Source organism: Canis lupus, chromosome 25 (genome assembly GCF_011100685.1).
Source record: "Canis lupus familiaris isolate Mischka breed German Shepherd chromosome 25, alternate assembly UU_Cfam_GSD_1.0, whole genome shotgun sequence".
NCBI classification, from domain to species: domain Eukaryota; kingdom Metazoa; phylum Chordata; class Mammalia; order Carnivora; family Canidae; genus Canis; species Canis lupus.
In genome coordinates, this window is record NC_049246.1 from 45,403,595 (window position 1) to 45,430,591 (window position 26,997).

At 44.3% G+C, this 26,997-nt stretch overlaps 3 protein-coding genes across 3 annotated transcripts in view; 2 read left to right on the forward strand and 1 right to left on the reverse strand.

The window, feature by feature from the left end:
* UGT1A6 (UDP glucuronosyltransferase 1 family, polypeptide A6) overlaps nucleotides 1-26,997 on the forward strand; it is a 39,996-nt gene that overhangs the window by 5,812 nt on the left and 7,187 nt on the right.
* LOC102154822 (UDP-glucuronosyltransferase 1A3-like) lies at nucleotides 3,519-4,758 on the forward strand. The gene has a single exon (XM_038574242.1). The coding sequence runs from the start codon at nucleotides 3,820-3,822 to the stop codon at nucleotides 4,741-4,743; it is 924 nt and encodes a 307-aa protein (XP_038430170.1). The 5' UTR covers nucleotides 3,519-3,819; the 3' UTR covers nucleotides 4,744-4,758.
* DNAJB3 (DnaJ heat shock protein family (Hsp40) member B3) lies at nucleotides 16,311-17,653 on the reverse strand. The gene has a single exon (XM_038574244.1). The coding sequence runs from the start codon at nucleotides 17,580-17,582 to the stop codon at nucleotides 16,863-16,865; it is 720 nt and encodes a 239-aa protein (XP_038430172.1). The 5' UTR covers nucleotides 17,583-17,653; the 3' UTR covers nucleotides 16,311-16,862.

Here is a 26,997-nt window from a genome sequence, read left to right on the forward strand (position 1 = left end):
AGAGCCGAAGTCAGACACTCAGCCACTGAGCCACCCAGGTGGCTGAGCACCCAGGTGCCCCTCGACAGGCTTTTTAAATATAGCAGAATATTTTCAGGATTCATCCAGATTGTGGTATTGTTTTTTTATTGCTGAATAATATTTCCTACTATAGATATACCACACTTCATGTACCTACTCATCAGTTGAGGACTTTTGTGTTTTTTCTATTTCTTGGCCGTTATGAATACTGCAGCTGTGAACATTCCTGTACAAGTTTTATGCGGACATATGTTCCAATCTCTTGCATATGTACTGAGGAGCGGAATTGCTGGGTTCTGTGATAAACCTTTGAGGAACGGCTGCATTGTTGTTCAGAGTGCCTGCTCCTTTGTTTTATTGTGATAAAATACACATAAAGTAAAACTCACCATTTTAAAGTGTGCTCTCCAGTGGTGCTTGATACACCCGTGATGTACATCATCACCATTATCTAGTTTCAGAACATTCTTATCACACCAAAAGGACATGCACGTGCCTTTCTAAGTAGTCACTCTGATTCTACCCTCCCCAGCCCCTGGCAACCACAAATCTGTTTTCTGTCTATAGATTTGCCTATTCTGGCGATTTGATGGAAATGAAATCATACAGGATGTGGCCTTTTGTATCTGGCTTCTTTACTTAGCTTAATGTTTCAAGGTTCATCCATATAATAACACGTGTTGGTACTTAATTTCTTTTTTAGAGATGTATTTATTTATTTGTGGAGGAAGGGACAGAGGGAAAGAGTGAGAGAGAGAGTAGAGTCCTTGAGCAGACTCTTCACTGAGTACGGAGCCTGAAGCGAGGTTCGATCCTGGGACCTGAGACCAGGACCTGAGCCAAAATGGAGTGAGATGCTTAAGTGACTGAGCCATGCAGGTGCCCTGATACTTCATATCTTTTGTGGCTCAATAAATTTCTTTGTGTGGATGGACCTCCGTTTGTACATTTATCAGTTGACAGATATTTTCTTTAAAGTTTTATTCATTTAAGTAATCCCTCTGTACACCCAATGTGGGGCTCAAACTCATGACCCTGAGATAAGAATCGCATGTTCTTCTGATGGATTGAGCCAGGCACCCCCGCTGATAGACATTTCTATCACCTGTTGATGGGTTTCCTTTCTTTGCAATTGTGTACAGTCCTGCTATGAGCATTTCTGTACAATATTTTGTTGAACAGTTGTTTTCACTCCTTTTTTTATTATAGCCACCCCAGAGGGCAAGAAGTGATATCTTATTTTTATTTGCATTTCCTTAGTGACTATTGATGCTGAGTATATTTTCATAGGCTTGTTGACTGTTCTTATATCTTCTTCAACAGTAATCTATTCTGATCCCTTGTGTATTTTAAAAAACTATTTCTGTTGATGTTGTTGAGTGTTGGAGGGAGTTATTGTGAGGATGTTGATGCAGGTTTACAAGGGGGCTGGTTCCAGGCATTTGGAGGCTTCTCAACTCCTCCTCGGAAGGAGGAGTCCTCGGAATGTATGTTTTGCCCACTATTCTTTCAGTTGGACTGGTTTCCAAGATGTGGCCTTGAGAGAGTCAGGTGTTGTGGACAGTATACTATCCAGATGGTATACATAAGCGAACCCAGTTAATGTGTCTATATAGCCTTCTAGATTTGGCAGGCAGGGGCAGAGATCTACTGGTCTTGTGGCCATTCAAGACAAGCCTTGTGAGGAACATCCCTTGCTTCTGACCCCTGCCACCACCCATCCAGATCAGCCTGCCTTGTTTTCAGTGTGTCCTTGCCTCCATATCCAGTGGCCAGTTTGTGAGCCAACAATTGGTGAACTAGCCATTTTTATAGGATGAGGGGCACCTATATCAGATGCTTATGGACTGCCATGTGAGTATGGGGACACATGAAAACACTGGCTGGTTCGATGGGCGTGTTGGCGGGGCTGCTCAGGGCAGCCTGTGGCAGAGAGTGGAAACAGATGTCTGTGTGCTGGGCCAGCTGCTGTGGGGGGCAGGTCAGCAGACCACTGAAATTCAACTAGAGGCTAAAGCCTGAATGACAAGGTTGGAAGAGGGCTGAGGTTGCAGAAGGATGTGCGATGCCCACTGGTCTGGTGGCTTCGAGGCGGATCAACAAGGTATGGGTTGGACCCCATGATAGAGACCACAGAAGGAGAATGCCCCTTGAACTTTGGTCCAAGCTCTGGAAGGGGGTGAAACCCGATGATGAGTAGTGGATTGACTGAGGTGCTGGCCATTTCCTGGCCACGTGGGTACAATGGCATTAAGACAATCTCCCTGTTAATAGGGAGAAGCTGTGCAGTGGGTGGGGCTAGAGGTAGGAGAGGTGGCTGCTAAGAAGTGTAAGGAACCTCTACCCTCCCTCCTGGTTACCCTTGAGGTCCTGTGCCATCATCCTGTCCCCTTTGTCTCTTCCATTTCTGCCCTCATTTGTTTGCTGCCCAAGGCCTTCAGACAGCATTATTTAGAAAAACATTTTGCAAGAGTTTATAATCATTATCTGTGGGACCAGCGACTGAGAGGAGCTACTCCTGTATTAGCAGAAGCCCCAAAGGCTCCTAGGTGATTTTGAAAACGTTGTTTGGTCATGTTAAAAATCCCAGTGAGATTTTGTTTGGCTTTCATGCTTATGAAATGAATCTATTGCTTCACTGGGGACAAAATCAGGAGCATTACAAAGTGAAATCTTCCCATCCAGCATGTTGCAGTCTCTTTATTTATTCTATCTAGATTGATATCTTAGTGTTGTTAAAGAACGAAAGTCCAACCTGTAAATTTGCAGATCAAGTGGCCTTATTAGGGATTCATGAACTGAGCAGCATCCCATCTAGGAAGCAGAGGGGAGCTCTGAGGCCTTGTATGAAATGGGTGGTTTTCACGGGAAGCAGGGCCAGGAAGTTATTAGTGAAAGACCCCAGTCCCTAAACAAGGTAGCAGGAGACAGGAGAAGAGGAGTGGAGTCAGGGCCTGATTGGAGGCTTTGTGACAGCTCTCCTTGTTCCAAGGTGACCAGGCTCCGGGGGGAGGGTGCTCTCTGGTCCCTTATGTCATCCATAAGGGTTATCTTGCCCATATATGCTTTAGATAACAAAAGATCTTATTCTGAGAAGTAAGTATGGAATGCTCAACAACTCTTGCAGTGTGTTCACATGTGCACTGCAGGATCCTTCACGGTATTTCCTTATTTGACAGGCGCTTCAAGTAGATTCTTTCCTGACCATTGCAAGAGATGTCCTGGTGTGGAAAAGGAGCAAAACCTAAGAGCTAGTGTCCCCCTCCCTGTTTAGAGAAAGCTGCCTTAGCAGTGTTATATATTTTCCTGGGTGTGTTCCATGTTCCCCACAAACGAGAGGAAAGCGCTTCAACAGTTTGCAGCTAAGTTTCCATCCCACAGAGAGGTTATGCTTGAGACTGGGGCATTGGTGACTCCCCAGAGCTCAGTCACAGCTCTTGGCACAGGACAAACCAGGAACTAGGAGGAGATCCAGTGAATTGGGCATCCACAGCCCTGTTTTGGGAATTGGATAGAAGGCAACAGAGACAATTAGAATGTTTTCTGGAGAGAGCACAGAGGCAGGTGAGATGTTTCCTAGATAAGGGGGATTGATTTCTCCTTGCGTGGAAGCAGAGAGTGGGGCCAGTGGTGGAAGAGTGGGACAGGTCTAGTCTGTAATGATTAACACAAGGAGGGCATGCTGCCTGCCAGTTACCTGCCCTGTGAAGTGGCTCAGTGATAAGATAAAGTCAAAGAAAATAAATGTAGGAGGCATAGCCTGATCTGCAAAGCCGGCTGCTTTGGGCTTCTACAGACATGGCTGCAGGGTTCCTGGCTCCCCTGCCAGTGCTCACGGGGCTGTTGCTCATCCTGTGTGTTGGACGCTGGGTTGAAGGTGGGAAGGTACTGGTGGTGCCTTTGGATGGCAGCCACTGGCTTAGCATGAAGAAGGCTGTGCAGAAGCTCCATGCCAGAGGCCACCAGATGGTGGTGGTTTCCCCAGAGTCGAATATGCATATCAAAGAAGAGGATTTTTTCACCCTGACAACCTATGCCACACCTTACACCCAGGAAGAATTTGATCGCATCCTGTTGGGCCAGAGTTACCTGTTTTTTGAAAGAATGCCTTTTCTAAAAACATTTTTGAAAACTATGGAAGCTTTAAAAGCTGCTGCTTTGATTTTTCAAAGATCTTGTGAGTCGCTGATGCATAACAAGAACCTGATCAGGCACCTGAATGCCAGTTCCTTTGATGTGGTTTTAACTGATCCTGTTCACCCCTGTGGGGCAATACTGGCTAGGTACCTGTCCCTTCCCTCTGTGTTTTTTTTGCGGAACATTCCATGTGATTTAGATTCTGAGGGCACGCAGTGCCCAAACCCTTCCTCATATATTCCCAGATTATTAACAAGGAATTCAGACCACATGACGTTCCTGCAAAGGGTCAAGAACATGCTCTACCCCCTGGCTCTGAAGTACATTTGCCACTTTTCTTTCACTCCTTATGCAAGCCTTGCCTCTGAGCTTCTTCAGCGAGAGGTATCCCTGGTGGACATCCTCAGCTCTGGATCTGTGTGGCTGTTCAGAGGGGACTTTGTTCTGGACTACCCCAGGCCAATCATGCCCAACATGTTCTTCATTGGAGGCATAAACTGTGCCAACAGGAAGCCATTGTCTCAGGTCTGTATTGCCTCCTATGTTCGATTAGTGTTCCAGGTGGAACACTTATGTTTTTTTTAAAGCTTACTTCCAGGTGCTTACTTATCTGCCAGTCTTTCTGAGATGTCTTCTACCTCTTGTTCTCCTGGGAGTTCTGTGAAATAAGTGTTAAAGTACTTCCACTCATGCATTAAAGGTTTGCAATGGTCACAAAGAGAATTGAGAGGCAGGGGTGCAGGTCTGTGATGGGATCAACAAGCGCCAGCATGGTCAAACAAGACTTTCCGTTCTTTTTTTCTTTTTTTAAATTTATTTATTCATGAGAGACACAGAGAGAGGCACAGATACAGGCAGCGGGAGTAGCAGGGTCCCTGTAGAGAGCCCAACGTGGGACTCGATCCCGGGACTCCAGGATCAGGCCCTGGGCTGAGGGCAGCGAAACCGCTGAGCCACCCGGGCTGCCCTAACAGGCTTTTTAAATATAGCATAATATTTTCAGGATTCATCCAGGTTGTAGTATTATTGTTTTTTATTGCTTAATAATATTTCCTTCTATGGATATACCACACTTCATGTACCTACTCATCAGTCGATCGACTTTTGTGTTTTTTCTGTTTCTTGGCCATTATGAATACTGCAACTGTGAACATTCCTGTGCAAGTTTTATGCGGACATATGTTCCAATCTCTTGCATATGTACTGAGGAGTGGAATATCTGGGTTGTGTGATAAACCTTTGAGGAATGGCCAGGTTGTTGTTCAGAGTGCCTGCTCCCTTTGTTTTATTGTGATAAAATACACATAAAGTAAAACTGACCATTTTATTTATTTATTATTTATTTATTTATTTATTTATTTATTTATTTATTTATTTATTTATTTTAATTCTTTAAATTTATTTATGATAGGCACACAGTGAGAGAGAGAGGCAGAGACACAGGCAGAGGGAGAAGCAGGCTCCATGCACCGGGAGCCCGACGTGGGATTCGATCCCGTGTCTCCAGGATCCCGCCCTGGGACAAAGGCAGGCGCTAAACCGCTGCGCCACCCAGGGATCCCACTGACTATTTTAAAGTGTCCTCTCCAGCGGTGATTGATACACCCGTGATGTACATCATCACCATTATCTAGTTTCAGAACATTCTTATCACACCAAAAGGACATGCACGTGCCTTTCTAAGTAGTCACTCTGATTCTACCCTCCCCAGCCCCTGGCAACCACAAATCTGTTTTCTGTCTATAGATTTGCCTATTCTGGCGATTTGATGGAAATGAAATCATACAGGATGTGGCCTTTTGTATCTGGCTTCTTTACTTAGCTTAATGTTTCAAGGTTCTCCATATAACAACACATGTTGGTACTTAATTTCTTTTTTAAAGATTTATCTATTTGTGGAGGGAGGGATAGAAGGAAAGAGTGAGAGAGAGAGTAGAGTCGTTAAGCAGACTCTTCACTGAGTACGGAGCCTGAAGCGAGGTTCGATCCTGGGACCCGAGACCAGGACCTGAGCCAAAATGGAGTGAGATGCTTAAGTGACTGAGCCATGCAGGTGCCCTGATACCTCATGTCTTTATGGCTAAATAATATTCCTTTCTGTGGATGGACCACTGTTTGTACATTTATCAGTTGACAGACATTTTCTTTAAAGTCTTATTGAAGTAATCTCTGCACTCGATGTGGGGCTCAAACTCACAACCCTGAGCTAAGAGTCGCATGTTCTTCTGACGGATTGAGCCAGGCACCCCTGCTGATGGACAGACATTTCTATTACCAGTTGATGGGTTTCTACTCTTTGCCGTTGTCTATCCTCCTGCTATGAGCATTTCTGTAAAGGTTTTGTTTAACAGTTGTTTTCAGTTCCTTTTTATTATAGCCACCCCAGAGGGCAAGAAGTGATATCTTATTTTTATTTGCATTTCCTTAGTGACTATTGATGCTGAGTATATTTTCATAGGCTTGTTGACTGTCCTTATATTTTCTTCAACAGTAATCTATTCTGTTCCCTTGTGTATTTTAAAAAACTATTTCTGTTGATGTTGTTGAGTGTTGGAGGGACTTATTGTGAGGATGTTGATGCAGGTTTACAAGGGGGCTGGTTCCAGGCATTTGGAGGCTTCTCAACTCCTCCTCGGAAGGAGGAGTCCTCGGAATGTATGTTTTGCCCACCATTCTTTCAGTTGGACTGGTTTCCAAGATGTGGCCTTGAGAGAGTCAGGTGTTGTGGACAGTATACTATCCAGATGGTATACATAAGCGAACCCAGTTAATGTGTCTATATAGCCTTCTAGATTTGGCAGGCAGGGGCAGAGATCTACTGGTCTTGTGGCCATTCAAGACAAGCCTTGTGAGGAACATCCCTTGCTTCTGACCCCTGCCACCACCCATCCAGATCAGCCTGCCTTGTTTTCAGTGTGTCCTTGCCTCCATATCCAGTGGCCAGTTTGTGAGCCAACAATTGGTGAACTAGCCATTTTTATAGGATGAGGGGCACCTATATCAGATGCTTATGGACTGCCACGTGAGTATGGGGACACATGAAAACACTGGCTGGTTCGATGGGCGTGTTGGTGGGGCTGCTCAGGGCAGCCTGTGGCAGAGAGTGGAAACAGATGTCTGTGTGCTGGGCCAGCTGCTGTGGGGGGCAGGTCAGCAGACCACTGAAATTCAACTAGAGGCTAAAGCCTGAATGACAAGGTTGGAAGAGGGCTGAGGTTGCAGAAGGATGTGCGATGCCCACTGGTCTGGTGGCTTCGAGGTGGATCAACAAGGTATGGGTTGGACCCCATGATAGAGACCACAGAAGGAGAATGCCCCTTGAACTTTGGTCCAAGCTCTGGAAGGGGGTGAAACCCGATGATGAGTAGTGGATTGACTGAGGTGCTGGCCATTTCCTAGCCACGTGGGTACAATGGCATTAAGACAATCTCCCTGTTAATAGGGAGAAGCTGTGCAGTGGGTGGGGCTAGAGGTAGGAGAGGTGGCTGCTAAGAAGTGTAAGGAACCTCTACCCTCCCTCCTGGTTACCCTTGAGGTCCTGTGCCATCATCTTGTCCCCTTTGTCTCTTCCATTTCTGCCCTCATTTGTTTGCTGCCCAAGGCCTTCAGACAGCATTATTTAGAAAAACATTTTGCAAGAGTTTATAATCATTATCTGTGGGACCAGCGACTGAGAGGAGCTACTCCTGTATTAGCAGAAGCCCCAAAGGCTCCTAGGTGATTTTGAAAACGTTGTTTGGTCATGTTAAAAATCCCAGTGAGATTTTGTTTGGCTTTCATGCTTATGAAATGAATCTATTGCTTCACTGGGGACAAAATCAGGAGCATTACAAAGTGAAATCTTCCCATCCAGCATGTTGCAGTCTCTTTATTTATTCTATCTAGATTGATATCTTAGTGTTGTTAAAGAACGAAAGTCCAACCTGTAAATTTGCAGATCAAGTGGCCTTATTAGGGATTCATGAACTGAGCAGCATCCCATCTAGGAAGCAGAGGGGAGCTCTGAGGCCTTGTATGAAATGGGTGGTTTTCACGGGAAGCAGGGCCAGGAAGTTATTAGTGAAAGACCCCAGTCCCTAAACAAGGTAGCAGGAGACAGGAGAAGAGGAGTGGAGTCAGGGCCTGATTGGAGGCTTTGTGACAGCTCTCCTTGTTCCAAGGTGACCAGGCTCCGGGGGGAGGGTGCTCTCTGGTCCCTTATGTCATCCATAAGGGTTATCTTGCCCATATATGCTTTAGATAACAAAAGATCTTATTCTGAGAAGTAAGTATGGAATGCTCAACAACTCTTGCAGTGTGTTCACATGTGCACTGCAGGATCCTTCACGGTATTTCCTTATTTGACAGGCGCTTCAAGTAGATTCTTTCCTGACCATTGCAAGAGATGTCCTGGTGTGGAAAAGGAGGAAAACCTAAGAGCTAGTGTCCCCCTCCCTGTTTAGAGAAAGCTGCCTTAGCAGTGTTATATATTTTCCTGGGTGTGTTCCATGTTCCCCACAAGAGGAAAGCACTTCAACAGTTTGCAGCTAAGTTTCCATCCCACAGAGAGGTTATGCTTGAGGCTGGGGCATTGGTGACTCCCCAGAGCTCAGTCACAGCTCTTGGCACAGGACAAACCAGGAACTAGGAGGAGATCCAGTGAATTGGGCATCCACAGCCCTGTTTTGGGAATTGGATAGAAGGCAACAGAGACAATTAGAATGTTCCCTGGAGAGAGCACAGAGGCAGGTGAGATGTTTCCTAGATAAGGGGGATTGATTTCTCCTTGCGTGGAAGCAGAAGAGTGGGCCAGTGGTGGAAGAGTGGGACAGGTCTAGTCTAATGATTAACACAAGGAGGGCATGCTGCCTGCCAGTTACCTGCCCTGCGAAGTGGCTTAGTGATAAGATAAAGTCAAAGAAAATAAATGTAGGAGAAATAGCCTGATCTGCAAAGCCGGCTCCTTTGGGCTTCTACAGACATGGCTGCAGGGTTCCTGGCTCCCCTGCCAGTGCTCACGGGGCTGTTGCTCATCCTGTGTGTTGGACGCTGGGTTGAAGGTGGGAGGGTACTGGTGGTGCCTATGGATGGCAGCCACTGGCTTAGCATGAAGAAGGCTGTGCAGAAGCTCCATGCCAGAGGCCACCAGATGGTGGTGGTTTCCCCAGAGTCGAATATGCATATCAAAGAAGAGGATTTTTTCACCCTGACAACCTATGCCACACCTTACACCCAGGAAGAATTTGATAACTTTCTGTTGGGCCAGAGTTACCTGGTTTTTCAAAGGATGTCTTTTCTAAAAACATTTTTGAAAACTATGGAAGGTTTGAAAACTGCTACTTTGATTTTTCAAAGATCTTGTGAGTCGCTGATGCATAACAAGAACCTGATCAGGCACCTGAATGCCAGTTCCTTTGATGTGCTTTTAACTGATCCTGTTTATCCCTGTGGGGCAATACTGGCTAGGTACCTGTCCCTTCCCTCTGTGTTTTTTTTGCGGAACATTCCATGTGATTTAGAATCTGAGAGCACGCAGTGCCCAAACCCTTCCTCATATATTCCCAGATTATTAACAAGGAATTCAGACCACATGACGTTCCTGCAAAGGGTCAAGAACATGCTCTACCCCCTGGCCCTGAAGTACTTTTGCCACTTTTCTTTCACTCCTTATGCAAGCCTTGCCTCTGAGCTTCTTCAGCGAGAGGTATCCCTGGAGGACATCCTCAGCTCTGGATCTGTGTGGCTGTTCAGAGGGGACTTTGTTCTGGACTACCCCAGGCCAATCATGCCCAACATGTTCTTCATTGGAGGCATAAACTGTGCCAACAGGAAGCCATTGTCTCAGGTTTGTATTGGATCCTATGTGCGATCAGTTTTACAGGTGGAAGTTTACTTCCAGCTCCTTTTTTGTCTACCAGTCGTTCTGTGATTTCTTCATCTCCTTCTGCTGACAGTTTGGTAAGATAAATATTAAAGTACTTCCACTAGTGTTGTAAATGTTTGCAATCGTCACCAAGAGAAATGAGAGGTAGAGGTGAGAGTCTGTGCTGGGCTGAACCAGCTCTGGCATGAGCAACCAACACTGTCCTTTTGGAAATGCACTGTCTTCATGTTTGTGCAATTTTCTTTGTGCAGGAACAGGGATGCTGATTTGTGAGCCGATCCATCAGGAATTGTTGTGTGTGTGTGTGTGTGTATGTTTTTTAAGATTGTATTTATCTACTTGAGAGAGAGAGCGAGAGAGAGCGATTATGAGTATGGTAAGGGGCAGAGGGAGAAACAGGCTCCTTGCTGAGCAGGGAGCCCGATGCAGGGCTGGATCCCAGGACCCTGTGATTTCGACCTGAGCGGAAGGCAAATGTTTAACCACTTAACCCATGATCTGCTCAGGTGACTCCCGTCAGGAGTTTTTGCTTATTCAATAGAAGGAAAAAGGAACTGCAGATTGAGTTTGTTGACATGATAGCTTTTAGTGGCCCTGTCTTGGAAAGAATTAGAGTGTGATCTGATCACAGGGGACCTAACCTCCACAAGGAAGTAGAAGTGTCAGAGAACTTGAGTAAATAATGTGGGAGTGAGACAATGCAGATAAGACAAGAAGGGGTCCGTGCGATCCATAAGAAAAAGAAAGGAGTTCAGCTTTTCAGAGGTGGAGCTGTGCTGACTAGTTTTCTGACCCGGGGTTGAGATCTGGTGTATGGCATGGGCACGATCAGAGTTGGACTGCAGGTTGGCTAGGTCTTTTACTTGTGATGCTGAAGTCATTAGAGGACGGTGGGAGGGAGTAGGATGGAGATCAAGCTTTGAGGGCATAAACCCAGTGAAGGGGGTGGGCAGTGATGAACATCTAAAAGGGGAAGGGGATGTTCAGAGGGGTGACTGCATCACCAAGCCCACCCCACCCCACATTTCCATGTTAGGAACTACTGCTTTACTAATAGTTTCACAGGCAACTTACATTAATCCTAGATATTTGGGTTTAATTGAAGTAGGACTCATGGGAGCTATTTGTTTCTTAGTTCACTGAGTTAGCCTTTTTTTTTTTTTTTTTTTTTTTTTTTTACCATTTATGCCATATTCACTTCGTTTATGTTAACTTCCATGACTTTAGATCTTTTCATAGTTTTTGTATTCTTATTCCTGCAGCTCTTTTTATGTATATATTATTGCACAGGACTCTAATGTCATTTCTGTTTTTGCCGATACCAAAAGGGATTTATCCTACTTGGCTTTCTTTTTCCCTCACATAATGCATTTATTCACTTATAAAAAATATATATATACTTAATAGATTTTTAAAAGTTGAAAAATAGAAAGGCATTTAAGAAGTCATTGTTGGGGAATCCCTGGGTGGCACAGCGGTTTGGCGCCTGCCTTTGGCCCAGGGCGCGATCCTGGAGACCTGGGATCCAATCCCACATCGGGCTCCCAGTGCATGGAGCCTGCTTCTCCCTCTGCCTATGTCTTTGCCTCTTTCTCTCTCTCTATCATAAAAAAAAAACAACAAAAACCAAACAATCCAACATTTGTTGCTTTGCATATACACCACACAAAACAAGAAAAAAAAAAAAAAGAAGTCATTGTTGGTTTTTTGCTTTAAAATTTTTTTTAGGGCAGCCTGGGTGGCTCAGTGATTTAGTTGCCCTTGGCCCAGGGTGTGATCCTGGCAACCTGGGATCGAGTCCCATGTCAAGCTCCCTGCATGGAGCCTGCTTCTCCCTCTGCCTGTGTCTCTGCCCCTCTCTCTCTTACTGTCTCTCATGAATAAATAAAATCTTAAAAAAATATTTTTAAAAAAATTTTAAATTCCAGTTAATTAACATATAGTATAATATTAGTTTCAGGTGTAGAATTTAGTGGTTCAGGACTTCCATAAAACACCTGGTGCTCATCCCCAACAAGTGGGCTCCTTCATCCCCATCTCCTAGTTCTCCCATCCCTCCACCCACCACCCCTCACATAACCACCAGTTTGTTCTCTGTATTGAGTATGTTTCTTGATTTTTCTTTTTCTTCCCCCATGTTTGTTTTGTTTCTTAAATTCCACATACAAGTAAGATCATATGGTGTCTTTCTTTGACTGACTTATTTAACTAGCATTATAGCTAAATAAGTCAGCTCCATCCATATGTTGCAAATGGCAAGATTTCATTCCTTCCTATGACTGAGCAAAATTCCATTATATATCTAAATATATATTGCATTTTTTTTTTTTTTGAGAGAGAGAGGGACAGAGAGAGTGTCTGCAGGGGTGGGGAGGAGGAGAGGTGCAGAAAGAAGGTAAGAGAACCTCAAGCAGGCTCCATGCCCAGCATGGAACCCTATGTGGGGCTCAATTCCATGCCCCTGAGATCATGACCTTAGCCGGAATTAAGAGTTGGATGCTTAACTGACTGAGCCACCCAGCTGTTCCTATACCACATCTTTATCCATTAACTTATTATTTTTTTTTAACCACCCATTCTTTTGATGGACATTTGGGCTCTTTCCATAATTTGGCTATTGTAGATGCTGCTGCTATAAACAGGGTGTGTGTATCCCTTCCAACTAGTACTTTTGTATTCTTTGGGTAAATATCTAGTAGTGCAATTGCTATATCATAAAGTATTTCTATTTTTAACTTTTTGAGAAACCACCATACTATTTTCCGTAGTGACTACATCTTTTAGTTTTTCTGTGAATATATTCTTTGGAGTTAAGCACACTGGTTCAAATTTTTCCTCCCATTTTTCTAGCTGAATGGGCTGGTGGACAGCCTCACTATTGTCACAATGAGCACACAATAAATATTTTCTATTATCATTATTTAAAAGGTGCCCAGCAGGACAAAGTATGTCATCTGAAGACCTTTAGATGTTTGTGCCAATTTCTTTGGTACATGAAAGATAATTTACACTGAAATTCTCAAGTGTTTTATGTGATAGGTGCACTGTTCCCACTTTTGTTCCACTAAATTTCTTTTTTACTTTGAGATCTTGTCACTCTTGTTTGGTTTGGTTTACCCTGAGATGTGACTTCTTTAACTAGTTTATGGAAACTTTTTCCAAGTATGAAAGATCAATATATAAGTCTTTCATATTTTTGCTCCTTTCTTCTTTAAGATTTATGATGGGTGAGGGGCACAGGGGTGGCTCAGTCAGTTAAGCACTCGACTTTTTTTTTTAAGATTTTATTTATTTATTTGACAGAGAGAGAGTACAAGCAGGGGGAGCAGTAGGCAGAGGGAGAGAGAGAAGCAGGCTCCTTGCTGAGCAGAGAGCCCAATGTGGGGCTCCTAGGGTCCTGGGATCATGACCTGAGCTGAAGGCAGACAATTAACTGATTGAGCCACCCAGGTGGCCAAGCACCCAACTCTTGAGCTCAGCTCAGGTCTTGATGTCAGGGTTCTGAGTTCAGGCCCCACATTGGGCTCTACGCTGGGCATGGAGTCTACTTAAAAAGACTTAAGATGGGTGAACTTATTTTATTGGTTTTCTCAAAGAAATAATTTTGGGAATTGCTTATTATTATTTTTTTACTATTTTTTTTCTATTTCATTAATGCCAGCTTGCTTTTTATTAATAATGGTCAGTCTTGTCTTTTGGTTTATTTTATAGTTATTTTTCTAATTTTCCTTAGGTAAACATTAAGTTCCTTTCTGTTAGCATTTTCTTAATGATGAAGCATTGAAGGTAACAGAACATATTCTAGGTCTCGCAGGTTTTGGCATAAATCGTTCATACGTTTTGTTTTGTTTTTGCTCGTTTAATTTTCTGGTTTGAGTTTCCTCTTTAAGTCCATGGCTATCTTCAAAGCTGTTTATTCCCATATAGTTAAGATTTATTTTAACTATCTTTCTCTTATTTTTTTCTAATCATTTTAGATATTAATTAGATAATATTTCTTATGAAGTCCCTACATTAAATAATTTGATAGGTTTTCTTTATGGTCAGAATTGCCTAATGGAAGAATAATGCAGGCCACATACATAATTTAAAAAATTAGTAGGCATGCTATGAAAAAGGCAAAATGAGGGTTAAAATTATACTTCATTTCATCAAATATGTATAAACATACTTTCAACATACTAAATATAAAATTATTAATGAGATATTTTACATTCTTTTGCCTTCATACTAAGTCTTCAAAATCTGGTATTTTACACTTATAGCGTATCTCAATTTGGACTGGCCACATTTCAAGTGCTCAGTAGTCACATGTAGCTAGTGGCTATTATTTTGGGCAAGATGTGATTAACATTTGTAAATGTTCCAAAAATACACTTAAAAATGTGTGTTTAAAATTTTTCTATTTAAAAAACCTCAATATGCCCAATTATTAAAATGTCTTAAAGTACTTCCTTATTTAATTGGTGTGCTCCATGGGATGGTGCTTGTGAGTCCTTGTAGAGAATCCACTACAGGGTCCTTGAGATGGTCATCTCTGTACCAGACAAAGTGCTGTTTTCTCTACCGTGTTTTCCCTACTCTGGTCTTTCCATAGATAAGGAATACTGAGTGGTATACAGGACAGTGATTTTGGCGCTGACATTTTTTAAAAGAGGTTTTCAGTTTTGAAAATTCTTTAAATATTTTACATTTATGTAAAAGGGAAACTTTCCACTTAGCAGCACTAATCCAGATCTATAACTAAATGTTGTGTGCCTTCAACAAATGCTGTTAAAACCCCTGGCAACCACCATTCTACTTTGTCTTCATGAACTTGACCACTCTAGGTACCTTATATAAATGGAATCATATAGTATTTGTCTTTTTTCAACTGACTTATTTCACTTCACCTAATATCCTCAAGGCGCATTCATGTTGCAGCGTGTCAGAATTTCCTTACTTTTTAAGGCTGAATAATATTCCATCATACGGATTGAGCACATTTTGCTTATACAGTCATCCACTGACTTGTGGGTTGCTTCCACTAGAGCCGTTAAATCCATGACCTGTGGGTAGCCCGACTGCCACTTTTACTGGACCCAACTAAAGACTTTTCTGACCAATGGAGACATGCTAACTGATTGTATAGGCACAAATGCACTTGGTCTGTCCTATACAAAGTGGCATTTTTTAACCCTTAATTGGCATAACCATCATGAAAACGTGCACCCTTTTCTATGACTTCAAAACTCTTGACATCTCTTCTCTCCCTGCTCCTCCTTCCCTCTCCACCAACAACTCTTGAGTATCTTCACTGGTATAAGTTCCCTAGCCTGGCAAGCAAATGAACTCATTTTTTAAAAGCCCTGGTGTAGTCTGTTTTATTGTTACTTCTTGTACAGTTAGTGGGCGAGAAGCACTGCCTGGGTACCTCAGTGACCATTTGATGTAGTTTTAACAGACTGTGTACCCTGTGGGACAGTAGTGGCTGAATCCTACGTTCCTGCTGTGAATTGTTCACATGCCATTCCATGGGGACTGGGCTCTACTGGGACCAAACTCAACATCATACATTCCTAGTTACTGCTGTGCTCAGGTCACATGACCTTCCTGTAAAGAATTACAACTATGCTGTATTTTTAGTCTGTTCAGTTCAGTTGCTTTTTTGCTCCCATGCCTCATGCAAACTTCTCCTTAGACATGACCAAGGAGGATGGCACACTTTGTGATGGACTATCCCAAGGCAACCATGGCCAAAATGGTTTTCACTGTGGGTATAAACTGTGCCAACAGAAATTTACTCTTTCAGACGTATATTGCCTCACCCAATCAATAATCCAAGCTTTCCAATATTCTTAGCTTTTGTCAACTTAATTTGAGACAAGAAACATCCTGCGCATGGCGATGGGATAGTTTCGTGTAGCCTCAGGGAAACACTTCCCACGCTTCCATCAATAGTCATACAACTAAGTTGGGTATGGGCTAGCAACTGGATTTGTATTGTTTTGAGTCATCACTACCACTGTTTGTTTCTTAAGTGACCTGAATAAAATCCTCAGGATGCTATTAACTAATCGTGTAACCGTGAGGGATTCACTTAAGCATTTTGCCTAAGCCTTTAGAGGAAACATGTTCCTGCTTACACCGACTTCAGTCCACTGGATGGGGATTTCAGACTTCTGACGTCCAGATCATCAAGAGAATAAATCTGCATTGATTTAAGCCACCGAATCTGTGGTAATTCGTTACAGGAGCCATAGGAAATGAATACACCCACTTTGCCAGGTTTCCCTGTTTTTAAAAAAGGTGTAGGCTTAATATATTTCAACGGAAAACTCTCAGTAGTCACCAGCATTTATGTGGGGCTAAAAACTATCCTGAAGCCAGAAATATTACTATATTCATACCTTTTACCACCATGTGTTGGAGAAGAAAAACTGAAGTAAGACCATTTATCTTGGCAATGTTACCTTCAGAGCAAATTACCTGGCTCGCATTTCAAACACGATGGAAAGGCAAGGTTCAAGGTGCTGGAAACATTCTGTCCTAATACTAGGAAACAGTCCCCGTCTGCCTCGGGATTATGTTTAATATATAGCAAAGTGCCTACAGGTATTTGCAACCGTCTTAGAGACAAACAAACGGAGGTCCTATTCGTGTGGTCCCAACAAAAATGACAAATAGGCACTGGCACGAACTGTTTATAAATTCTTGAGTACAGCTGTTCTGAAAGTAGAGTTCACTTGAAATCTTCCAGAAAAAAAAAAAAAAAAGCCAACAAAACAAAACCGAACCAAACAAAAAACCAAAGTCCTGCTATTCCACACAACGTGCTCTAAAATGAAACGTGGACTGGAAATCACTTGGTGTCAAGGCGCAGCAACTGCTCTTTGCCATTTATCACCAGGGACTTCAACTCTCCGTCTTCCTCCACCTCCACCCGTTCTTGGCCATTCTCGACGGTTCTCTTGGTGGTGATCTTCTTGCCATTAACGATTTCGGTGGAAGTCGACACGGATTTGAAGTTGCCCGTCCCGCCGCTACCGTAGGACATGGAGAAGGAAGACAGGCCTCCGTTCCCCAGGGAACTGAATCCCGTATCCAAAGAGGAAAAACCTCCCCCGAATGCTGGAAATTCACTGAAGGCGGAGAAGAAGGGGACGGTCCCCCTGCCGCCGCCGCCGCCCCGGGAGCTCCTCCGCCCGCCCACGACGCTCTCCAGCGGGTCTCCGAAGAAGTCGAAGGCAGAAAACGGGTCTTGGCCCCCGAAGAACTCCCTGAAGACCTCGGCCGGGTCGCGGAAGGTGAAGACGTACTCGAAGGGGTCGTGGCAGGGCCCGCTGCCGCCGCCGCCGCCCTCCACTCCCGCCTCGCCGTACCGGTCGTACACGTCCCTCTTCCGGGCGTCCGACAGCACCTCGTAGGCCTGGGCCACTTGCTTGAACCGCCTCTCCGCCTCCTCCTTGTTCTCAGGGTTTTTGTCGGGGTGCCACCTGAGCGCCAGCTTGCGGTACGCCTTCTTGATGGCCTCGGCCGACGCCCGGCGGGGCACGCCCAGCACCTCGTAGTAGTCCACCATGTCGGACGGCCCCCGGCTCGGCCCGCGGGCCACCCGCACGACACGCGGCGCCCCCGGTGGCTCCTCCGTGGCGCGGGCCCGACTGCGGGGCGACACCCGGAGCGGGCGCCTTTGTGACGTAGCTCGCATCTCATTGGTCGACGCCTTACCCAGAATGCACTGCGGGCGAGGCTCGCCGCTCCTCTGGGCTCTCTGTCACGTGTCTCGCACGGCCGCGGACGCCCCGCCCACTGAGGCCCCGCCTTCTCTCTGGCCCCGCCCACCCGGCCCTCGCGCGCTGTGGGGAATGGGGGGGGTGGGCTGCGATCTGCAAATCCCCCGCAGAAAAAAGAGGAAATTAGCAGGGACTAGGGCCCCGCTCCCGCGCTGGGCCCTGGCTTGGAGGGAGACCGATTTTGCTAAAGCAGGCTTTCCTCAGGCTCACCCTCAGCCCGTGGGGCAGAGTGATGGGGCGCGTTTCTTCTGGACAGCCCGCCCCATCATTTGTCCAGAACAGCAGTTCTCTGGGTTTTTGGCTTCAGGACCCTTTTGCTTTTTTTTTTTTTTTTTTTAAGATTATTTATTTATTAGAGATACAGAGAGACAGAGAGAGAAGCAGGCTCCATGCAGGGAGCCTGATGTGGGACTCGATCCCGAGTGTCCAGGATCACACCCTGGGCTGAAGGTGGCGCTAAACCGCTAAGTCACCGGGGCTGCCCTTTCTTTTTTTTTTTCTTTTTCTTTTTTTTTAGTGTAGGTTGTATCTGTCAGTACTTCTTATTCCATTAGAAATGAAAGCAATCGAAAAATCCATCAGTTTAAAAGCAATGAAGCCATTACATGCTAACAGGACTCCTATTTTTATGGGAAAATAACTTTTTCCAAAAAAAAAAAAAAGATTTATTTATTTATTTTAGAGAGCGTGCATGTGCAAGGGAGCAAGGGATGGGGAAGAGTATACGATGAGGGAGAGGGAAAGAATCCCAAGCAGACTCCTCTCTGATTGTGGAGCCTGCATGGGGCTAGGTCTCAGGCCTCTGACCTCATGACCCCAGCAGGAATCAAGAATCCTGTGCTTCGTTGACTAAGCCACACAGGTGCCCCCAAATCACTTTTCCAAAACAAAAAAATCGGTGAAGGATGGCATCATATTACGTTTTTTCTTCCTCATCTCTGTGGTTTAAGACAAGAGAACGGGATTCTTCTCTTTGCTTCTGCAGTCAATCTATCATGGGTGATGAGGCCACTGAGAAACTCCACTGCACCTGTAAGAGAGCATGTGAGTGAAAAAGCCAAATATCATTATGGAAATAGTTTTGACTTTGCAAAATTCCCCTAAAAAATTTCTTGGGTATACCAAGGGTGTCCTGGCCCAGAGTTTGAGAACTCCTGGTCTAGTGTATCAAAATGACCAAGACTTGATGGCCATGTTTATAGTGCTGTGGGTCAACCTGGGTGCAGTGATTATTTCCACTAAAACTGCTATACCATGATCTTTCTTTTTGGTGTGTTTGGACATCTGACCTCTCTCTACTTTCTTCTTATTCTCTGACACTATATTTTTTGCTTTGGTATATGGCAAGGCAATACCAATAAAGGTCATTTAGTTCTAGGAGGAAAATGATTAACCAGTGAACTCTGTAATATTTCATCATAAAGGGTAGTAGATTCAGTAAGGCACTCTATGTCACCAGAGCGAACTTTATGTTACCTTGAGGGACGGAGTTCAATCCTGGAGCTGGCACCTTATAATCACGCAATAAACAGTAATAGGGAGTAGATTGGGAGTAGGGTCTAGCGTGAATAAAGCAACGTGGGAAGGGCATGTTTGGGGAAGGTCAAGTGATTCAGAATGAGTGGAGGGAAAGTTGGAAGCATGGGTCGCGGTGAAAGGACTGGAGAGGAGGAATGAGCTCAGACAGGTGGGCCGAAAGTCCATCCTAAGGAATTTTGCGGGCAAGGCTACGTCTTATTCTGGGTCCTAGGAAGCTGTTGACCAATGCTTCATGGATGGTGATGGGGTGGGATAGTGCAGGGCGCAGCTGATGCTGGAACTTAGCAAGGATAGATGGGATTTGGAGGCCCTGGGAGTCTGAGGCCCGGAAACAAGACTATGGCAGCTGGGTTTCAGAGACAGTGGATTAAGCACTCGCTTGCCTGGATATGGGGTCCACAGCAAAGGAGAAGGGAAGTCATATAGATACAAAAACATTTACTGAGTGCTTACTGTCTTCAAAACCATGGACTGGCATCTGTGCTGAAAGCCTGCTTTGTAAGGGCAGAGTCGTGTCCCAAACCGTCCAGGTATGCAGAAGCCTCATAAAGTCCTGAGGCTCTATGTGATACAGGAAAATAAAAAAAAATCATCGTGGTGGTGATTGTCTGTGTTTACCGCCCTTTTGCTCTGGGTAATTTACAGATGAACTCTTATGACATTGAGAGTTCAGAAGAATTATTGCCCTTAATGTTTAAACTGGACTATGAATTTCAGAATTGCAGATAGGGGCATACCAGTGAGTCAAAGCATTGCTGCCTCCTTTTCTACCCACCCAGAATCTTAGTCCAGGAGAATGGAACATGCTTAGAGTGGAGAGGGGGTGCTGTGGGTGGGGAGCTTCAGAGTGCATGTGTGTTTGACCATGTGTGTGTGCGTGCACCCATATATAAGCACATACAAGACTGGAGGTCTGTGGAGGAAGGGGTGGTATGGGGAAAAGGGACTGTCAGTACCAGAATGAAGGAGGCCCTGTGAACATGCGTCACAGGACATTAAAACCTTAAAGTTAGCAGTTTCTCCATGATCTTCCTAACAGGTCCCCAAATATGGGTGGCCAGCGATGTCCATGATCAAAATCTTGGGATCTGTGCTCTCATCTGTCTATGCTCACATTTGCCTTTTCTTTGGGAGGGGTATTCCTGTTTGTGACTACCATACTCGCTCCCTGGCCCTTCACTTGATCTTTTGGGGCACCAGCCAGGGCTGGTATTACTGTGTGAGCACATTCTACTTGGTCCCAAAGTCCCACCATCTCTCCCCATTTAGTTTGGGTAGTGACTGTGAGGGTCACTGTTTTACTTCTGGTTCCTAGTTGGCTGTAAATTTCAAACCTGGCCATAAGAGCTGGATACTGCTAGAGGCCATGGGGAATTGTGGTCAAGAGCAGGGTCATCACGCTCTGACACTTAGGGCCTGCATCTTGGCTCTGTCACTTAGTAAATGCAGGACTCTGGCAGGTCGTATTGTCTCTCTCAGCCTCAGTGTCTTCCTTTGTAATGTGGGAATAACGTTATCTGCCTTTAGGGGATTCCATAAGATGTGTTGTAAAGCGCTTAGCACCATGCTTGGCTCCTAGGACATACTCAAGACATATATGTTCTTATTGGTTTTGTTCACTTTTCCCCTTTGCTTCAACCGGGTCATCAGAATTTCTCAGTGTCTGCTCTCTCTGTTGCCGGTCTGAGAGAATGCACCTGTTCTGCGAGAGGCCTTCTGTGCATGCGCGCTCAAGTGGGGTTCCCTTCCCGCAATTTACTAGCCAGCAGCGTTCATCTCCTTCTTGGCATGTTCCACAGCCTCTGACACGCCTTTATCTGTTTACATTGTCAGTCTGTCTCTTCTGATGGAGCTTGAGTTCTGGGGAGGCGGGAGGCTCATCTGTGGCAGTCTTTGTTGGCATCCCCAGGGCCGGCGCCATCTCAATAAGTATTTTGTTGGATGAATGCATCAAAATGATGCAGCGTTGGGCAGAGTCCTTGGTGGCGACCGGTGGAGAAGGACATCCTGCAAGGCTGCCATGGGCCAAAAGTAGGCTTACAGCGGCATGTTGTTCTCTTTCTAAACGGTATATTCTGCTTTCTATTTCATATCCTGAAAAAGAAGTCGAATTTATCACCACATAGCCTTTTTTCTCCCCTCTTGGTCCATGGAAATACTCATTTCATGCATTCAAAGGTGCTGGAGCTGTTTTCCCTTCTCTGGCCCATCAAGAATGTGATTTCAGTGGTTGGTAAAGAATTCCCCCAGTTAAACTGTGGTTGCCTGTCAAGAACGCTAGTACGCTTGTCGGGATGCGCACCAAGTGATGTACGGGAGTGGTGAATCATCATACTGTACACTTGCAACTAATATTACACTGTGTGTTAAACTAACTGGAGTTAAAAACTTCAGAGTAAATAAATAAAACATAAAAATACTTGGGGGACAAAAAAAGGAACCTAGTAAAGCTCTGCCCTGGTTAGCTAGCTCTAAAGGTGAACTTCCTACTTATCTTCAGCTGGCGAATAACTATGGTCATGTGACACGATCAACCATTAACTTTGAGTATGGATTGGTTCTTGCAACACGAAGTAGGAGAGGGCAAACTCTTGGTAGGAGAGAGTCTTGGTAGCAAAGACAAGGGCACCATGGCAGCAGGGGCCCCGGGGCCACGTCCGCTGGTCCTGGGCCTGCTGCTGTGCGCCTTGAGTGCCCCCGTGTCCCAGGGTGGGAAGCTGCTGTTGATCCCCGTGGATGGCAGCCACTGGCTGAGCATGCTCGGGGTCGTCAAGCAGTTGCACCAGAGGGGACATGAGGTAGTGGTGATAGCTTCCGAGGCTTCTGTGTACATCAAAGGAGCAGCATTTTACACCCTGAAGAGGTACCCTGTGCCATTCCGAAGGGAGGACGTGGAAGCCACTTTTACCAGCCTCGGGCGCGGTGTTTTTGAGAATGTGCCTTTGCTGCGGCGTGTGATCAAAACGTACAAGAAGGTCAAGGAGGACTCGGCTCTGCTTTTGTCTGCTTGCTCCCATTTACTGCATAACAAGGAGCTGATGGCCTCGCTGGCAGAGAGCAGCTTCGATGCTGTGTTGACGGACCCCTTCCTTCCTTGCGGTCCCATCGTGGCCCTGTACCTGGCCCTCCCTGCTGTGTTCTTCTTGCACGCACTGCCATGCAGCCTAGATTTTCAAGGTACCCAGTGCCCCAACCCACCATCCTATGTGCCCAGGGCTCTGTCCCTTAACTCAGATCACATGACCTTCCTACAGCGGGTGAAGAACATGCTCATTTTCTTGTCCGAGAGCTTTTTGTGCAATGTGGTTTACTCCCCATATGAACCACTTGCCTCGGAAGTCCTTCAGAAAGATGTGACAGTCCAGGAACTTATGGGCTCTGCATCCATCTGGCTTCTCAAAGGTGACTTTGTCAAGGATTACTCCAGGCCCATCATGCCCAGCATGGTTTTTGTTGGTGGGATCAACTGTGCCAGCAAAAACCCACTATCCAAGGTGTGTATTTGAGGGGGAACTTTACAAGCCTATATCCTCGCAAGTACTTTGGATGGATGAACTTGCCCCCGATACATGCTGAACTAGTCTCAAATGCCCTCTTTCGTTAGTTTCTACATTACAAATCTCCTGAGTCTGGGTTGTAATTTATATCCTTTTTTTTAAAAAAAGATTTTATTTATTTATTCATGAGACATACAGAGAGAGAGACAGAGACATAGGCAGAGGGAGAACCAGGCTCCTCACAGGGAGCCCGATGTAGGACTCAATCCCGGGATTCTGGGATCACGCCCTGAACCGAAGACAGACGCTCAACCACTGAGCCACCTAAGTGTTCCTATATCTGTCTTTGGCATCCTCTTCTGGGTTTATTTCTTTGTATAGGACACTTTAGGAAAGTATACTTTGGGCATTTTATTCTGTGTGTTCCAGTGAATAGTAATCAGTTAGATGAAGCAAAGGATAATTGCCATAAGCACAGAACAATGATTGTAGGGATCCTTGCAGAGAACACAAATCTGTAGTATGCACCTTACGCTTGATTGGGTCAGGCACACAAGGGTCAAGATTGCTGAAATAAAAAAAAAAAAAAAAAAAAAGATTGCTGAAATAATTCTTCGACATCTATGGGTCCTGGTGGGGAAAGTAACCTTTATGTTTCTGGTTAAAGATACAGTTGCTAGATATTCTGATAGGAAGCTGGCTTCTACGGTCTTTTCTCTTCTAATAAGCAAACATTAGACAGTCAGATTCTGGCATTGGGCAGAAAGGTCCTGAGTTTCATTCCCTGCAATGCTTTTAAGTTAAGTTTTTCCCATACAGAATTTGAGATATGCAAAAAAGTAGCATTCACATCCTTTTCCGAGTCGCAATGGAGGGAATAGAGAATAACAGGAGGATCTCTGTCAGATGGGGAGTTGGAAAGGATTCTCCAAGGAGGTGACATATCAGTGGGCATTCATTCATTTATTTTTCAAATATCAGTTGAGGATCCACTGGTAGCCTAGGCACTTTGCAGGTGCTGAGTCTGGCTCCTAATAAGGGATTGTCATCACCCTCAGAGAGTACTGAATCTTATTCCCAGAGTGACTCCAATGTGATTCACATTTTATTTTATTTTTTATTTTTTATTTTTTTCACATTTTAAATGATCACGTCATTGCCATGGCAAGGAGAAACTTTGAAGGGCAGGAAAAACACCCTGTGAGAAATCCAGTGTTGTGTGGGTGCTTCCACCCCATTACCGCATGACTAGATCCCCTTTGTGGGGCTCTGATTCCTCCCTCATAATGTGAAGAGAGATCTAGTGACCCCAGCAGATCTCCCACCAATAAGATTCTGATAATCCATGGCCTGTTGGAGAAGTATATGTCTGATGGAGAGATCAGGTTAAGAAAGGAGATGGTGTTGATTTTTTAGAAAGCCAAATGAGAGAACCTCACGTTATAGAATACCAGTAATAATCAACTTTCCAATGTAGGAGAAGGTGAAATATTACCAAACCAGTGATCACATCATAGATCAAAGGAAAGAGAGCTAGTCAGCATGTCCCAGTTAGAGCGGAATTAAAGAGAAATACTTTTTGGCATCATTATTATAGGATCCAAGTGAAAACAATTGTGTTTCATATTTACTTTGAAATTTAAAACTTTGGAGATGTGCATGCATGATAGAAATTCCATTCGAAATAGGAGGGCTTGCTTATAAATCTGCACGATACCCTCGGCGACACTGGCCTTGTTTCTATTCCTGGGACATTCCAAACTGTTTCCCAGTTCAGGACCCTTGATGTTCCATCCTTCTGAGATGCTGTGCCTGAATTTGTGAGGTGGCTATCTTCTTATTTTCCAGATCAGCTGCAATGTCACTTCCTCAGGGAGTCCTCTCTAAGATAGGATCCTGTGCTCTTTCCTTCCTAGCACATCAAGTACTGTGATCATCTCATTTAAAAGATCATTGTTTATTGACCGTCTCTTTCATAGATGTGGGGGCAGGGACCACTGCTGCCTGTTGCTTCACCCTTAAGGCCCGGCGATGGGTCTGCACGTGATTGGTGCCTCGTAAACGTCAGCGTCTTGGGCATATAATCGGTACTTACCAAATATTTGTTAAAGGAATGAACAAAAACCACAAAAGGGTATGAACTGAGGGCTAGTCACCAGATAGGCGGTAACCACCTTTTACAATTACAATCGCCTTATACTTTTACAACATGTAATTGTATAGAAGTTTTTGCTGTCTGCTTTACAAAAAAAGGTAATAATGTATCCCCATTGCTCACCTATCAATATGTCATGGATGTGGTTTCGGTTCTAAATATTATATCTATTTTTTTAACTGTTCCATGTTGCATGGCATTTATGTGCCACAGGGCGTTCTGTTAGCCACATGATCTAGTTCCCTGGGAAGAACACTGAAGTTTGTGTACCGGGTCTTGCTCTTTTTGTTGTTACTTCAAATATTACCTTATCAGAGGTTAAGTCCTTTGTAGTTTTCTTCATATTTGTTCTGTTCCTTTCTTGTTTGGTTTTTCTTAAGTATTTTACACTTTTTTTCTTTTTGTTACTAATGTGAATGTGATAGATTTCCATTTCTGTTCGTAGCTGGTTATCTTCTCCCTATTCAGTCCCAAATCAAAATTCGGCCTAATCAAAATGTTGATTTCATCCTTTAAAAAAAACCAAATTAACATGTAGACTTTCATCCATAAAGAAAATATGGTTTCTTCTGTTCTAAACTCCATGCCAGGTATTGGTCTTATTGAAGTCACTGGAATCTCTAAAAACAATTGAATAATTTTGGCAGTCGCAAGGATTCTTGTCTTGCTCCTGATTGTAATGAAGATTGATTTTTGGGACACCTGGGTAGCTCAGCAGTTGAGCATCTACCTTCAGCTCAGGGTGTGATCCTGGGTCCGTGTCGGGCTCCCTGAGAGGAGCCTGCTTCTCCCTCTGCCTGTGTCTCTGCCTCTCTCTCTGTCTCTCATGAATAAATAAATAAAATCTTTAAAAAAAAGATTGATTTTCATTTCATCATTTTGTATTATGTTTGCCATTGTTTTTTGGCAAGTAGTCTTCATTTATTTCCATGATTTTCTTCTTTATTTTAGTTTACTTACTGGGAGGGACTACAGAACTTTATCAATGGTCTTCCTCAATTTTATAGTTTTGGCATGATTTATTAATATATTCCCCCCCCCCTGGAATTTGTCTAAGTGGTGAGTTGTCATGATTATGTATTGGTTGCTGCCTTACTTGGTGCAAGCAAGCCTGGGAGTGGAAATGTCTTTATAAACCTTACTGGACAATAACCCTCTTTGCCCTACTTAATATTTTTAATTTGAAATTCCAGTTTTTTTATATTAACATTACCATTCCTGCACTATCTTGTTTACATTTCTCTAGTGCCTCTTTGGTACCCCTTTGTCTTCAAGCTTTTTTTTTTTTCTTTTTTTTCTTTTTAAACAACGTGGAGTTGATATTTTTAACCTTGGGAGAATTTTGCCTGTTTGCAATTAATTTAACAATTCAGAGATTTGATTCTAACTTTTCCAGTTTATTTTTATTTTACTTGGCCATTTTCCCTTTTCCTAATTTTTGCTGTTTTGGCTAGTTGTTGATTATCTTTTTTCCCCTTTTTGAAATGCATGAGAGACTCCTAACTCTGGGAAACGAACCAGGGGTCATGGAAGGGGAGGTGGACGGGGGTTGGGGGTGACTGGGTGACGGGCACTGACGGGGGCACTTGATGGGATGAGCACTGGGTGTTATTCTATATGTTGGCAAATTGAACACCAACAAAAAAAATAAATTTATTAAAAAAAATAAATAAATGCTCTTCTATACTTCCATTCCTCTAGTGGAGACCAGCCTGGTCCCAATGCTTTTGGTCAAAATCCTGAACTTCAAGAATAGAGATACAATAGTTAGTTAATAAGGAGAGTCCATATGGAAAGCACACCTGGTGTGGGGCATGTCTGGGATGCCTGACAGACAAAAGATAGAATAACACTGAGAGCAAAGGAATGAAACTCGGGAACTCCAAGATGTCCTTCCCTGCTCAGGGTGAGAGACCAGCTTGGTGGACATGCTGGGATTTGGAGATGGATATCATCTTGACTTGACGATGGTGAGGAGAAGAAAGACTGGTGAGCAGGGAAGCTTGCAGT